At 37.3% G+C, this 14875-nt stretch overlaps 4 protein-coding genes across 7 annotated transcripts in view; 3 read left to right on the top strand and 1 right to left on the bottom strand.

Annotated features, from left to right (window-relative positions):
* The window catches only part of LOC139106915 (POU domain, class 2, transcription factor 3L), a 129279-nt gene extending 121695 nt beyond the window's left edge, over positions 1–7584 (top strand). For 2 of the 3 annotated variants that reach the window (XM_070664006.1, XM_070664004.1), the window contains exons 5-8: positions 1596–1658; positions 1945–2234; positions 2397–2693; positions 2830–7584. In XM_070664006.1, the coding sequence (XP_070520107.1) occupies positions 1596–1658; positions 1945–2234; positions 2397–2693; positions 2830–3070 (891 nt within the window). In that variant the 3' untranslated portion in view covers positions 3071–7584. The remainder of the gene's footprint in view (positions 1–1595; positions 1659–1944; positions 2235–2396; positions 2694–2829) is intronic. The other variant, XM_070664005.1, reaches the window with a different exon arrangement.
* Positions 7585–7932: 348 nt separating this feature from the next.
* Positions 7933–10284, top strand: Dbe (KRR1 small subunit processome component homolog dbe). Of its 2 annotated transcripts, XR_011546437.1 has the most exons (3): positions 7933–8010; positions 8101–9378; positions 10146–10284. XR_011546437.1 is itself a non-coding variant. In XM_070664023.1 (2 exons), the coding sequence occupies exon 2, from the start codon at positions 8272–8274 to the stop codon at positions 9286–9288; it is 1017 nt and encodes a 338-aa protein (XP_070520124.1). In that variant the 5' UTR covers positions 7933–8010; positions 8101–8271; the 3' UTR covers positions 9289–9392. The 2 variants fall into 2 exon arrangements, 1 of the variants encoding a protein (XP_070520124.1); XM_070664023.1 differs by lacking the exon at positions 10146–10284 and having other exon boundaries at positions 8101–9392.
* The window catches only part of Pgant2 (polypeptide N-acetylgalactosaminyltransferase 2), a 162464-nt gene continuing 157584 nt past the window's right edge, over positions 9996–14875 (bottom strand). Inside the window, exons 8-10 of the mRNA XM_070664010.1 lie at positions 14300–14519; positions 13310–13520; positions 9996–13228 (exon numbers count right to left, since the gene is read on the bottom strand). Coding sequence (XP_070520111.1) covers positions 12959–13228; positions 13310–13520; positions 14300–14519 — 701 coding nt within the window. The 3' untranslated portion in view covers positions 9996–12958. The remainder of the gene's footprint in view (positions 13229–13309; positions 13521–14299; positions 14520–14875) is intronic.
* LOC139106940 (uncharacterized) overlaps positions 13561–14875 on the top strand; it is a 31015-nt gene continuing 29700 nt past the window's right edge. The window contains exon 1 of the mRNA XM_070664050.1: positions 13561–14281. The gene's annotated coding sequence lies outside the window, so the exon portion shown is untranslated. The remainder of the gene's footprint in view (positions 14282–14875) is intronic.

Genomic DNA, 14875 nt, shown 5'->3' with positions numbered 1-14875 from the left:
CGCCGGATCTTTCGGATCGGCAGAAGACGGTGGAATCGATCCACGATATCCGGGGATACGTTGAAAAACGATCTCGCTTCCTGGATGCGCTTCCCCTCCCCTCCATCTCTCATCCGTGTGGCCCTTCTCGCGGGCGATCTGAATGGACCGGGCTTTGCATTTACGGGAGGAAGGAGATGGAAAAAAAAAAAAAAGTCTATAGAATCCGTCACGACGTGCGCGTGCAACTATATAGTTCTCCGGGAAAAATCAACAAAACGACTTCGAGCTTTAGCACGCTTAATGGGCAGCCGTGTTCGCCGTGTGTATTATACATTTATTGTGCATGCACACGTATACGCGTGTATTTGCGCGCAGGACCCGAGATACTTCCCCGTCCCTCCCTATCTGAAGGTACCGCTCGATGCCACGAGGTAGGCTTAGGGCCCTTCGGCACCTTGCCCCGGGGTGCCTTTTGTTACCTCACACGTGGCCGGGATGTTTCTTCCTTTTCACCGCACTCCTTCTTCCAAGCTACAGGCGGATCGTCCTCGTTCGTTCTTCTTCCCTTTTTTTTTTTTTTCTTCTCGCGCGCGTAGCATTAAGACGGGCACACGACCTTCTTCACTCGGGAAATCGCTTCGCCGAATACAACCTGCCCCTTTCAACCCCTTCGTGAGCGGTTACGCGTGTGCGCCACGTGAGGGCTATTATGGCTTATCTGCCGCAACAGAGGTTTCACTTCTTTATTCGAAGATCACTCTTTGTTAACGTTTCATTCGTTGAGCTTAATTACCGCAAAATAAATTTTTCTTGCTTCGAATGATTATGTATTATTTTTAAAACTTTCTGTTAGTGTGACATGCTTATCAATTTTTTTTTCTTTTTTTTAAATAAAATATCTTTTAAATAATTTGAAATTAAAAAAAAAAAGTAAAATATATTTTATAAACGCTCAAGAGATATTTACATCGTTTGTCGTTTTTGTATATCTGATTAAATCAGCGTATTGTTTTTTAAATGTCAGAAAATTACTTCTTGAATAAAAATGTTTCTGTAAACGATAACCTGTCGCGGTAGATCCCGCACGTGGCTCAACTCGAGGCGTTTCCGTAGGGTGTCTTCGCGGCCACAATGCGCATAAACGAGATGCTCGTATGCCAGCGACACGCGACCAACCCTTTCCGACCCAGGATGCCGCCGTGCCTGTTAAGCGAACCCTTCATTCCCATAATCGAGCACCATGCCTAAGAAATAGATGAAAATAATCGATTGGACAGATTTAACCCTTATTATATTTTCTGTACCTGTACGCGCACGAGCTCGACACGTGCCGAGCGTTCCCCAAAAATACCGAGACGTTTATCTTCAAAATTAACGGGCACGCAAAATTATGTATAACCAAACGTACGGAATTTTTTCTTTTCTTTTTTTTTTTCTATTGAAGTACTGGTTGAGCTTCTACGTTTAAGATAATATAGACATCATATGTCAATCAAAGATAAGATTTATTTCGAAAATATATTTCAAAAGCACTCCGTAAATTTTTATTACGAGTAGAGATAAAGCACGGATGACCATTATATTAATTTTCAATGGTCGTCAACGTCTTGCAGGGGCTGTTGCAGAGCGGTGGCTACCCAACAAGACCGAGTCATCCGCGCTCACAGTCCATGCAGGTACGATTTAGGATAACGTTGTATCCAGATGTTGACTGTAAAATTTCTTCATAGATAAAAGCATGTAAATTGTCCTTTAACAACTTGAGATAAAATTATTTTGAGAACAAAACGATGAGAGTATGTCCAGACACACATCTGATCGTCTCGATACAACTTTAGTTCGCATGTTTAAACTTTTTTATATCGGCGGACACAATTGTAACTACTCTACCTAATTATCTTAATTATTCTGTGTGTTTTCGAGTAAATTTATCATTTACAAATAAAAAACTAAAATTATTAGGTACAAGCGGCAGCGCAGTTACTTCAGAAACAGCAGGCTCTTCAAAGTAGCGGTAATTTAGTTGGGCGAAGTTTGGCACAGAGATCATCACCACCACCTAGCACACCGCCAGCAGTAAAACCGACAAGATTAGAACCTTCACCGGAGGAAACAACGGACCTCGAGGAGCTAGAACAGTTCGCCAAAACGTTCAAACAAAGACGGATCAAGCTGGGTTTTACGCAAGGAGACGTCGGGCTCGCCATGGGGAAACTTTATGGCAACGATTTTTCCCAAACTACGATTTCCAGGTAAATAAATTCTTTACTTAACCCGCGATTGTGCGGACATAATTCTTAGATAGTATAAGCTTGTAAAATAAATTATTTTAATAATGAAATAAAATGTACGCGTATAACAAAAAGTTAATTTAAGTTTTTAAATTAAATTAAATTAATAATTCTGCATTTTAGGTTCGAGGCATTGAATCTTTCTTTCAAAAACATGTGCAAATTGAAACCATTGTTACAAAAGTGGCTGGAGGATGCCGATAATTCATTGAACAATCCTAACTCTCTGTCGAATCCACTTACGACACCGGAAGCGATTGGCAGGCGGCGGAAGAAGAGAACGTCGATAGAGACTAGCGTGAGAGTGGCCCTTGAAAAATCTTTTATCCAAAACCCAAAGCCCACATCCGAAGAGATAACTATACTGGCAGATAGCCTTGCAATGGAAAAAGAAGTAGTTCGTGTGTGGTTTTGTAATAGGTAGATATTAAAATTGGTAAAATATAGTTTCAAAAAGCTTGATATCCTTTCTCTCTTTTTTGTTTATTACAATGATAAAATATGCAAAGATTAAGAATATGTAATTTTTTTTTTTAACTTATACTTTACGTTTTAGGAGGCAAAAAGAAAAAAGAATCAATCCACCAACGGCTGCGATGGGCAGCCCAACCATGACATCGTCTGCACCTTCGGTATTCGCTTCCCTCGCTAATTCTATTTCTGGCAGTCCTTTAGCCCTTACGACGCATTCTTCCAACGCAGGCCACTCGCACCCTCATTCAACACCAATACCTCTCGCATTAGTAACTTCGTCAGGTGGTAATTACCACCCTCTGAACAACAAATCTCACGAGTGACACCAAGTGACCCATCAAGGGGACACTCTTTATCATCAACATCAACAATCTCATCAACAGCAAGCACGACGCTTGTGCAATTTGTCGGAATTTTATCATTAGTCACTAATTTGATTTCTCAAAATTATGAATGAAGGTAAAATTTAGAATATTTAACTTTTCATTAATCTACAAACTTCGTACTTTTTATTTATCGATATTGAGTGAATTAATCCATTCGTGGCCTCTTTTTTAATTCCATGTATGTATATTTTAATATACATTTATATATTTTAATTGCAAAATCAAGAATAGACAAGTTAACTCAACATATAACAATGAGCGTTATTAATAATGCCATCAAATAAAATTCAATAGTGACGTATTAAAAATAAAAAATTAATTCACGAAATCACAAAGAAAACTCAAAAGCCAGTGGTAATCAATTTTTTAGCTAACTAATTCAGTGGAGTGATTGAACGAGAGAGTGTAAACGAAATGACATGTTATGAATGGAACAAATCTAAATCTATGTTGAGCATAAAATTATCCGCAGTTGTTATAAACACTTAAAGGGTATACGAAGACACGCTGCGTATAATAACATGAATATTAATATGCATTTTTAAGTATACGGCGAACTAATAAGTAATTCGGCACTAATGCACATTAAAGACTGTTGTATAAAAATTGATATAAAGACATGAACGTAATACGCATAAACGGTTGAACCGTCTAAATGTACAGCATAAGTTATTACATATTCTTTAATATGTCGTATGCTGCACATTTCATCAATCGAGTACTTTTATGTTTATTATGTTTACGCACCGAAATAAGTAATATATAACATACTTTTTAATTTGTAATAGTGCAAATTAATATATCCAACCGCGCACAAATTTGTTATAAGACTTTTTTTTTATTTCCACATGAAATAATCTTGAGAGATTAATATTACTAAGTTAAAACTTTTTTTAAATGGACTAGCTTTAATTATACGCAATTTTATACGTTTTAGAAAGCGTGTAAAATTAAATATATTGAAATATATCGTTCTTTTTTTTTTTCTCATGTGTCTCAATAATAAAATAGCGAGATCCGACAATACAATTGTACATATATACATATATATATACATATATATACGTAGGCGTGTCTGTCATCGTATCGTACATATCTGTGTCACAGGGCTGTATATACATTAACATTATATGATTTAAGGCCACCGAATATGTTACCGAGGATGCAACGCAAGATGTACGCGTGCGGTGCCGATTTCTTGCACGTGTGGCAATGTTGAACACTTGCATCCTTGATAACGAGGTTTTCGACAGTCATGAACGGTTAATTAGCGGTAGCTCGTAATATTGTAGATAACGCGGTACCTAGGTAATACGTAATGTATATATAATCACATACACTAAGTTATACACATATAAGCGTGCGTGTATTTGTACATCGAGAAAGACGCAGTGGAGATTCTAACGACTTATGTTTTAGTTTCTTCGTGACAGTACATAGCAAGACACGTCACATACTTTTTAACACGAATGATTAATATATTTTAATATATACACTTCTTTTTTTACGTTGTACATAGTGTCTTTCGGTGTTAGATAGAACTTTTCGTACTCCGCTGTGGCTCTCGATTCGCGCTCGCCACGATCGATCCGTTTCCCGCGACACTTTTGGTGATTAATTAAGGGCTATGATTTTAGATTATAGGCCAGGAGACGTGATATACCAACCACATTACTTATTCTTAAAACTCATGCGTGTGTATAGACTTTATTATCAACGTGAAAATCTTGCGTAAGAATGTATACATATATATATATAGTAATATTACTGTAATATCACGTAAGTTAACGACTGTGCATCATAGTATATACAAAAATCTTTACGTGCATCTGCGTATACATATATATATAAATGTATAAACGGACATTGTATATAGTAGGACCTAATAGGAGATTGCGGATAATTAAGAAAGTAGCAACGAGTATTATTATCATCATCATTATCATCATGTCATCATTATTATTGTATTATTGCGATCACTATGTAGTTACACAATACATGCTACTGTTGTTAATGTCGCTTGTCGTGTAAATTACCAGGCGACTTTTTATGTATCCGACAGTGTTTTACTTTTCTATAACTGTATGTAATTACGCGAAAGAAGCGCGTGTATGCTGTCATTACGTGATTCGGTAATTTGCACGGTGCCGCTATTACGTTGCGCCGCAAGGTAATTCTAAATAGCACTATTTTATTAAGTGTGGCGAACTTTGGTTATCTAGTTTCAAAATTCGTTATTTCAACAGGTCCGATTATAGACTATCAATTATAAATGCGTTAGAAAATTTTCTTTTTTCTCACAACGTTAAGTTAAAATCGAACTGTTAGATCACGTACAAGCAACATCCGACACCTTCCGCTTTATTTCATAATTCATCTCATTTCTAGCCTTGAACCTGAACTCCCAAAGTTGTGGACCAAGCTGTAGCGAATACACATTGTCGACAAAAACACGTACACGGACAGAGAAGCGAATTATAATAAGATAAAAGGAGAAAACGCGAATAAAAAGAAAAAGAGTTCCTAAGGCTGCACACCCCGTTGGCAGGTGTGCGGACGACGATGAGTGAAAAGAGGACAGGGAGGTAGAGAATACGATAGCCCAGCAAGAAATCGGAAAGAGGAGACAGTTAAGCAAAGAGAGTCAAACAGGCGGGGAGAAGGTTATCGATTTTTGTTCAACAGTTTGTAGATAATTAATATGATAACGACATAGAAATACGATTCCCACTCCTCTCCTCGCTACGGCATCATCGTCGGCTGATTACTCGTTCGATATGTTGTAATGCGTTTGATAGGCATAATGCGCAAGCATGGATAGGCAATTTATTATAATAGTTTCATCCATTAATAATTATTATTAGTTATTATTATTTCATTATATTTTAACTTTTATTATTTGAGAATAAAAACGCTAGAGAGCTTTCAGTTACGGCGGCGGTTTCTTTTTTTTTTCGTTTTGTTTAATTTTCTATCATTCCTAACTCCTACGTTCCTCTCGCTGTAATTTTAGTTTGAATTTTTCATTTTTGATAGAAAATTATACATAGTTAAAAAAAAAAAATATTGTTATCGTTAAACTATCGTTACTTTTTTAATTGTTTTATGGTGTCGCATTAGAGAAATGTATTTTTCTCCTACCGTCCTGTCATTTTCATCTGTGTGTGTATATATATTATAATTGTATATACAACTTGGTAGCGAATAAATAATACTCGATCCGCCATATATACATGCGTTAGAGCCAATTTACGATCAGACGGGATAAGAAGCAAAATTAAAAAATACAAGATTAAGATGTGATGAAGCAATTTCTTAATTCTAAACTAACGATGTAAAACATTTTCGGCAATGCCAACAATCATAGAGTTATATAAATATGTAAATGAATAAGATTCCATTCACTGTGAATTGTTCAAGCAATATAATTTAAATTATTAAAATTAACTCTATGCAATAGAGTAATTTTTTATAAAGTTAAATATTACATTTATATACAAAATAAATTATCTGTTGCTTTTTATCTTCATCTGCGTCATAATTGGCTTAAGGTGATTCTAGATGTTCAGTAATTAGGAGAAAACGAAGCTACAAAGCTCCGGGTATACCAATTAGTCGACTACTTGTAGAAGAATTTATACTTTCGACGTAAGGCAAGTAATTGGGTATTTTAATTTATAACAAATCATTGAATATTAAGCTTCAGAAAACATTTTGAAAATTATACATGTAATCTTTCTTTTTTTTCTTTCTTTTTTTTTTTTTATAATTGAATCAACGTTCGTAAGGTAATAAGCTAATGCTGCCGTTGATTTTTCAATCTTTAGCCCTTGGCATTTTAATTCAAAGTGCCCGATTTCTTGTCTTCGTGGAAAATTGCAGAATTAATATAGGTTTTACTAACGTTCGATGTGTAATACGTTATCACAAGGCGCATAACATAATCGTGTAAGGGTAATGCGCGAAGAGCACGGTATGACAGTTCTTAAAACGTCGCGATGATCGGAAAAAAAAAAAGAAACCCCCTCCCCCGTTCAATCGAGAACGATAAATCGTTTAACTATTTTGTACTAAGAATTATCGAGCGATCATGAACGACGGCGTCGCGCGATTCGCGGACTTCTCCGTCGGCGGACTGTAATAATTAGGCAAATTTCCTGCTAAATGCGTGTTTGCGGTCGTTGCCCCCTCGTCTTTTGACGACCGGGGTAACTTTTGTGGGACTGAAAGAGAAAAAAAAAAAAAAAAAAAAAAAGAACGAGGAAGGTAGCGCGTATGGGCGGGAGAGAAAGGGAGTAAGCGAGAATGTTGAGTGGTGTATAAATAAAATCATATCAATCATAAATAGTTCGTGTTATCTAGATATACTGCGATTATTACAATTATTATTTATCACAGTATGATTAGCGAAGGATATTGTAATTGTATAATAAACTGGGTCACATAGATAATCCTTACTGTTACAATATCATCTAGTGATTTAAATGCGCGGTGCAGGCCGATCAGATGTTTTTTTTTTCTCTTTTCTTTTTATCCTATATTCAATTAATTTTATTTTATTTTATTTCAGACTTTGATCAGATGTATATCGATCGAGACTTGCCATTCAAAGACAGTTACAATTAATATTTTGATTTTTAAGTAATGAGGATATTAGAAGAACTCTCGGAATATAAAAAGAAAAGTGGTGCGTGAACACTTTTGCATATAATATTTAAAAATAAAATATTTTCTGGAAAAACGTATGCTTTGGTAAAAGACAAACGATAGCACTTACCTTCTATTGATGTACCAAGAGTGACGAGAGTGTTTTAGGACTCCTTGGTCAGAGATAAATATGGTCCAGCGTCTTTTTCACAACAGCTCTTATCCTCGAGGTAAGCTTTACAACTTTGCACTTGGTTATAATTAATAACTTGATTTTCTCTTATGAATTTACACATATCCTAAGTCGATACTTGTTGCAGGATCGTTGCTTTTGAATTAAGGTTATGATTCTATGATGGCGCTGTCCTTCTCTTTCGACGCGCTCGAGACTTTCGAGTACACTTAAACATAACCTATACTTATTTTTTGGACACATGTTTATCGATACGTGATAGTACTTTACTCAAACTTTTAATCTGAATTGAACGAGAATGGGCGGTAAAAAAAGCGCGAAAGCGCAGAAAACCGGACCGATCGACAACGCGTGGTCGTTGAAAATACCAGAGTTTACAGAAACGGACAATCCACATCGTCTACTCGAGGAAAGCTCGTTCGCTACTATGTTTCCGAAATACCGCGAGCAATACTTGAAGGAGCACTGGCCTCTGATTCAGAAAGCATTGGCCGAGTATCACGTCAAGGTCGAGATGGATCTCATTGAAGGCAGCATGACGGTGAAGACCACGAGGAAGACTTGGGATCCCTATATCATCATTAAGGCACGTGACATGATCAAGCTTATGGCACGTTCAGTTCCCTTTGAACAAGCAGTTAGAGTTCTCCAGGACGACATCACTGCGGACGTCATAAAGATATCGTCCTTTGTCAGAAATAGGGATAAATTCGTCAAGAGGAGGCAAAGGCTTATAGGGCCAAATGGATGTAATTTAAAGTCCATTGAGCTGCTCACGAACTGCTACGTTGTGGTGCAAGGTCAGACTGTTTCAGCGTTGGGGCCTTACAAGGGTGTGCAACAAGTCAGAAAGTTAGTAGTAGATACCATGAAGAATGTTCATCCAGTTTACAGCCTCAAGACATTGATGCTTAAACGAGAACTTGCTAAAAATCCAAAGTTAAAAAATGAGAATTGGGAACGATTCCTTCCTAAATATAACAGCAAGAACATAAGTAAACGCAAAGAACCGAAGAAAAAGAAGGAGAAGAAACCATACACTCCATTCCCACCACCTCAACAAGAAAGCAAGCTTGATAAGGCGATAGCTACTGGTGAATTCTTCTTGAAGGAAGATCAAAAGAGGGCGAAGAAAAAGAAGGAACAAGAAGCAAAACATGAAGAGGCAAACAAAAAGAGGCAGGAGCGTCGAGCACAAGCATTTGTACCACCAGAAGAAAAATCTATTAAAAATGAAACTGGAAAGACTGATATAAATGTGGCCGAAATAAAAAAGAAAGTTCAACAAGGATTGAAAAAGTTTAAAACAGAATAGTGTACATGGACCTTTTTTTAAATACCAATGCTGTTATGTATAATATATAAATAGATGTAAAGAGTTTTGTTACGCAAATATAAATTGAAGGTAATACCCCATTATTTTATTAGAAAAACTCATTTTTATATAATTACTGTGTTATCGCGTTCTTAACATATCTATTTATATATGTATAATTATTTTACATTTGCAAAATATAGAGCAGAGAAAATTTCAGAATAACATTTTGAAGACAAATATACTTAGAATACACGCTTTCTAATATTTTTAATATTTCGCAGTAGACTTCGAATGTTTTAGAACACATAAAACAAGATTTTAACATAATACTTTATTTTAATCACATATTTTCCTTTTTTGTCGGTTTTATTTTTAATTCTGCTCATTTTTGATTAGGACATTTTATTCCAAGTATATAATATCTTCAATATGCGTCTTGCATTGTTCGATGCACACGCCATTTCAAATCCTGCAGCAAAATGATTATAATTTGAAAGTAGCGAATGCCGAACTGACGCCGGGAATTATTTCTCATTATCCAAAATCGCTCTTATCAGAAAAAATATCGCATTAACGCATCGTATTTATATATAATGATGAAGATGTAAATGATCGTTCAATGTACAGCGCTCTTATCCTATCTGCACCACAATTTCGCTTCTCGAGTATAAATTTTCACATTACTGGACACACGAATATTAACATTGATTGGTTACTTATTATATATTTAAGATTAAAAGTCGAGAGTCGCTTAGTATCTTACATTTTTTTATCGATCTTGGAAGTACGCGACGTTTCATTAAGTTACATTTATATATATTATGTATGTATATCGTGAATATATATATTTACAGATACATGAAGTACCTACGATTGTATGTGGCAATCCCATTTTTACGGGAAACGCATGGAAGCGATATATAAATCTTCACGCTGCAAGAGAATAGCAAGAGAATTTGAAATAAGATAGAAGATAAAATATACATAATTATTTACACTAGCAATTGCTAAGTACAATTAAGCATTAAGGAATCCTGCATATGTGCATTTCTGTGCATACGGATATGTACGCAAGTTCGACATCTCGTTGTTTTCTGCACTTATAGAATAAACTTGAATTGAGTTTCTGTCTTAATGGAAAATAATGCTAATCCAACGATAGCAAGAAAGTACGATTTCGTTGACCAGTCAATGCCGAAAGGACATTGAATTTTCCCAATTATCGGATTTGATCGTCAAGGCATTTTAATATTAAAAGTTAAGTATCCCATTAATTAAGCTTGAAATTAATTCTCCGCTGGGCAAAGTCCGGCTTAAAATTATCTGAAAACAAAGTTTCTACGTACGCTGTTAGAAAGCTTCGCACTGCAAAATCCTTTAATTCCAATGTTAACTAACTCCGTAATTACACTTCCTTTTCAATCCTACGCTGAAGGAAAGTTGACTCAGTCCGGAATCCTTCAAAGAATCTGCAGCCGAAAGGAAGCGCGATAATGATACGCGTAGGGATACCCCGTGTACATATTTACTATCTACGTATATATCGCTGTGCCAGCCAGTGCTCTGATTAAAGGAAGACGCTCCTCTTGTGGCGTATAATAAGCCTCTGAGACTTTCTTGTCATTTTGATTTTCAGAAGCAATTTGAGATTATTTATATTAACGCATTCGTTTAATTAGGGCACGGCTGATTTCATCGATTGCGCATTATACTTACATTAAAGTATCATCTCTCTACGTATACAATATTGATATCAAAAGAATGTTTTAACAGATGATTACTACAGCAGCTAACGCGAATATAATATGCCGTGTATGTACAACACACACGATGTCATAAAAAAGTTTATACGATATTATTTATCTCGCTTCGCGGTATTTATAGTCCCAGCACGAAGAGACGGCAGTAAAATGTTATCATTGGAAAGTATAAGTGTACAAAAGATCGCGTTCGCTAATATGTATTGCTATAATCAGCTGTGTTAGCTTCTATCTTGGTTTTCACTTAACACGTTGTAGGCAAGTAATGGATCCAATAAATGGCAATGCCATTTTATTTTCGACTCGATTCAATGCTATTGAGCAGAGCTATTTCATTCTCATTTTTAGATAATTTCATACAGAGAAATCGAACTTCTTATTAATAGCTGTTATTAAAATAAGCGTTAAGTGTTTCCATTAAAAATAAAAAAAAAATAAAAAAAGGAAGTTAAAATACTAAAAATTAATATTTATGTTCAAAATATGAAAATTTAAATTTTTGGAATGTTATTACTAAGCTACAATATGTTAAGTATATTTATATACCGCACGCTTTTTCGTTTATCCGCACAACCAAGTAGTAAGTATACAGTATTAGTTACAAAAATAAATTTCTTTTCTGTAAATAGCAGCGAATACTTTTTGACGGGAAAGCATATTACTCTGCATAAAATCGTAATCTCAAAACGGTATTCATGATAAAACTAGCTACTTAAAACAAATTATGCCAAATACAAAAAGCTTTGGCTTAATTATTTAAAAAAGAATTGCACATAAATAAATATATAAAAGAAGATGAGTTGTCCAAAGCGATTGGACACTCAAGTACGATACCCGTTCTTAAAAAAATGACTCGATATCTCCTTTAATACATATTTTTCATAAATTAAATAGGAAGATGTCAGTTTAAGTTGCACTGTAAAATCAGCTGTTGTAATTATCTGACAATTATAAAATAAGATGGACTATTTCATCGCGTATGCGTTCTTAATTATTTCTTTGTTAATATACAACGTCAATGCTTTTTGTATAATGTAATATACTTCGAAAATTGAAAACTTCCGTGCCATATGAATTTTTAACAGTAGTAATTAAGTATTTAATAATAAGTATTAAAAATGGCTTTTTAATAATATTATTTTAACTTATCTAAATCAATTATATCACGTATGAAGTATATCGCTATTTGTGGATTCGATATTTGAAATATATTAGCGTGCATAATCTGGTACTGGTATTGAATCAGTACGTAACTTTTACTTACATCACTCACACATGCATTCTCTCCTATATTATATATTTATATATATTTATATATTATTTTGTTATAAATAATTTTACACGTATCACATCGATTGCAAGACGACAACCTATCATGTTAATTTTTTGTCGTAGTAAAAGTAAATTGCTAAGAAAACGAGATCGTAAGCGACGGAGTTCTCATAAATGTAAAAACTGAAAGGTTGCTGGTTAGAGATACAAACACCAAGCAGTCTTTTCACTTTTTCTTCGCAAAATTCTTTTCTTTGTAAGATACGTGTACTAACGTTCGTAACATCGTTAAAAGGGACTCATTAGATTTTTTTTTTCTCTCTCCTAATATACCACGATATCCTTCGTAGGATAGGCTATATCGGAAACTTGTTAACTCGCACGTAAGTGTTGGTGCAAGAGAGAGTTCTTTATCCGTGCCATATTGAAGACCATGAAGAGCCATGATTACGGTACGTCGGTCTACGACAAATGACTCGCCCGAGACGATCGATTTCGTTCGTGTTTACTTAGCCGGTTAAGTAACGCACCTCTGACGCGATCGGCCTTAATGTTATACGTCGTGATCACGTCGTGGCGCGTAGCGATAAGCGAGAGTTCTAGGGTGAATGGCGCGTTCACCGCAACCATATCAGCTAGTGATTGTGGTTGTAGAGATGCCATCTCTGCGTCTCCGCAGTTGAGTCGCACTTCTCCGCTGTGATGCCGCGCTGCGCGTGATACCGCGAGTCCACGCAGACGGGAATTCTCGTGTGGCGTATCAGGCCTCCCTCCAAGTGCCGCCACTTCTGATTCTCGCTGCCGTCGCAGATCTGCATCAATAGCGTCGTGCCTTTGGCGTACACCGGCAGAGTCAGGCAGAGATCGTGATGCTTGATCAGGCCATCCTTCGTGAGGCCCCATTCCTTCGAAATACATTGCACGTAGAAAAATATCCCGGACCGTTACGAAATACTAGGATCAATTTTGCTTTAGAAAACACTCACCTGATTGCCACCGGTGTCGTGACAAGGATACAGGCCGACGTTACCGTCAAGAAGATGACCCATGCTGTCCAAGCACGCGGTGCCTTGCTTCAAAGATCCTCCCGGGCCGCCCTCGCTCGTAGGTATAATCAATTCGGGATATACATTCTTCAGATACCAGCTGAAAGGCTTGCAATGCAATCTCCGCTTCAGCTCCATCCTGTCTTGAATGCTGAAACGAATAATTATTCATATTTTTGTTCTTCGAATCATATATTCGAATATAGGCTTGATCTACCGGGCGTCGCCGCGTCGCCGTGAAGTCAATCGTGAGAGTCGCGGATCACCGCGTCGCCATGAAGTCGATCGCGAGAGTCGCGGATCACCGCGTCGCCATGAAGTCAATCGCGAGAGTTGCGGAACGCCTCGATACCCGACGCTACCCGCACCGAACGCCATTACGCGTACGTCCGTTGCGGAAGGAGTCACCGCGAGTGTCGAGGGCCGAGCGGTTCGGCGATCTTGCCGTGTTCTTGAGTCGCGAGGTGAGGAAACTCGTGCGATCAACGTCGCCGGCAGAACTTGCGGCCGAAGGCATTCGATGAGCGACGGGTCGAGCGCGAGAGATTCATATAGACGCATATCTGCAGTCACGTACGTGCTTGTCTTTGTGTTAGTATCATTGTCTCGCGGTTGCGGACCGGGTCTTCGATCGAGAATCTTTACGAATGGCGTGTAAAGTGTCGCGCGATTACCGTATCTCGGTGAACGCAACGAGGCGTAATTAACCTTCCAAATTAACCGCGCGGGTGTCGCCGTTTCACGTTTACGCGTGAGTGTGTATGTGTGTGTGCGCGCCATGGAACCTGAGAGATGGACGAGACCGCGGGACAAGGCCAGGAGACGAGGCTAGGAGACGAGGCCAGGAGACGAGGCCAGAGGACGAGGTCGGAGGGAGGACGGAGCATTGTCTGAAGTTTAATTGAGACGTCGGTACGTATCCAGACTTACTTTCCATAAGGGATGTTCCGTGCGAGCGGTACGGCATTGTAGTAGAATTGCTTGTAGTCGTCCATCCATACTTCGGCGGCACGCCTCGTGTTTCGAGCAAACACGTTTCCGCTGCCTCCGGGGAACGAGTAAGGATGACGTTTACGAAATACATGGCCCACACGTGAGCACGGGATAATCTCCAAGCTGCCACCGCATTGCCACACGCGAAACGATATTTCTGAAAGAAAGTTACAAGTATACGCGGTTGTGCGAATGCTAAACGCGAGGGGAAAAAAAAATATTAAAAAAAATAGCGGCCAGGAGTACGGAAACGAGAATAGACCCGTAGACTTTCTTTTTCATCCCAAGATAGTGTCGTTCTTAATTTTCTTATATACGGTATTTTTACGTCGCAAATTAAATATTGAGAAAACGAAAAACACGAGCGTCGTTAGTAATTTATATGCGAAAGAACCGGTGTATATTTTGATATATGCATATATATTTTTGCGGGGTTTTGTTAACGATCGAAAAAATATTTATTTAATGCAAATGTTCCATCAAAGTTATGATAAACTGAAATAGCTTTGGACT

Source organism: Cardiocondyla obscurior, linkage group LG12 (genome assembly GCF_019399895.1).
Source record: "Cardiocondyla obscurior isolate alpha-2009 linkage group LG12, Cobs3.1, whole genome shotgun sequence".
In the NCBI taxonomy this organism is placed as follows: Eukaryota; Metazoa; Arthropoda; class Insecta; order Hymenoptera; family Formicidae; genus Cardiocondyla; species Cardiocondyla obscurior.
Note: the sequence above shows the minus strand (reverse complement) of the source record. Positions and strands in the feature narration are given on the sequence as shown.

Coding starts and splice junctions, on each gene's coding strand:
- Dbe (XM_070664023.1), top strand. CDS start 8,272: ATGGGCGGTAAAAAAAGCGCGAAAGCGCAGAAAACCGGACCGATCGAC.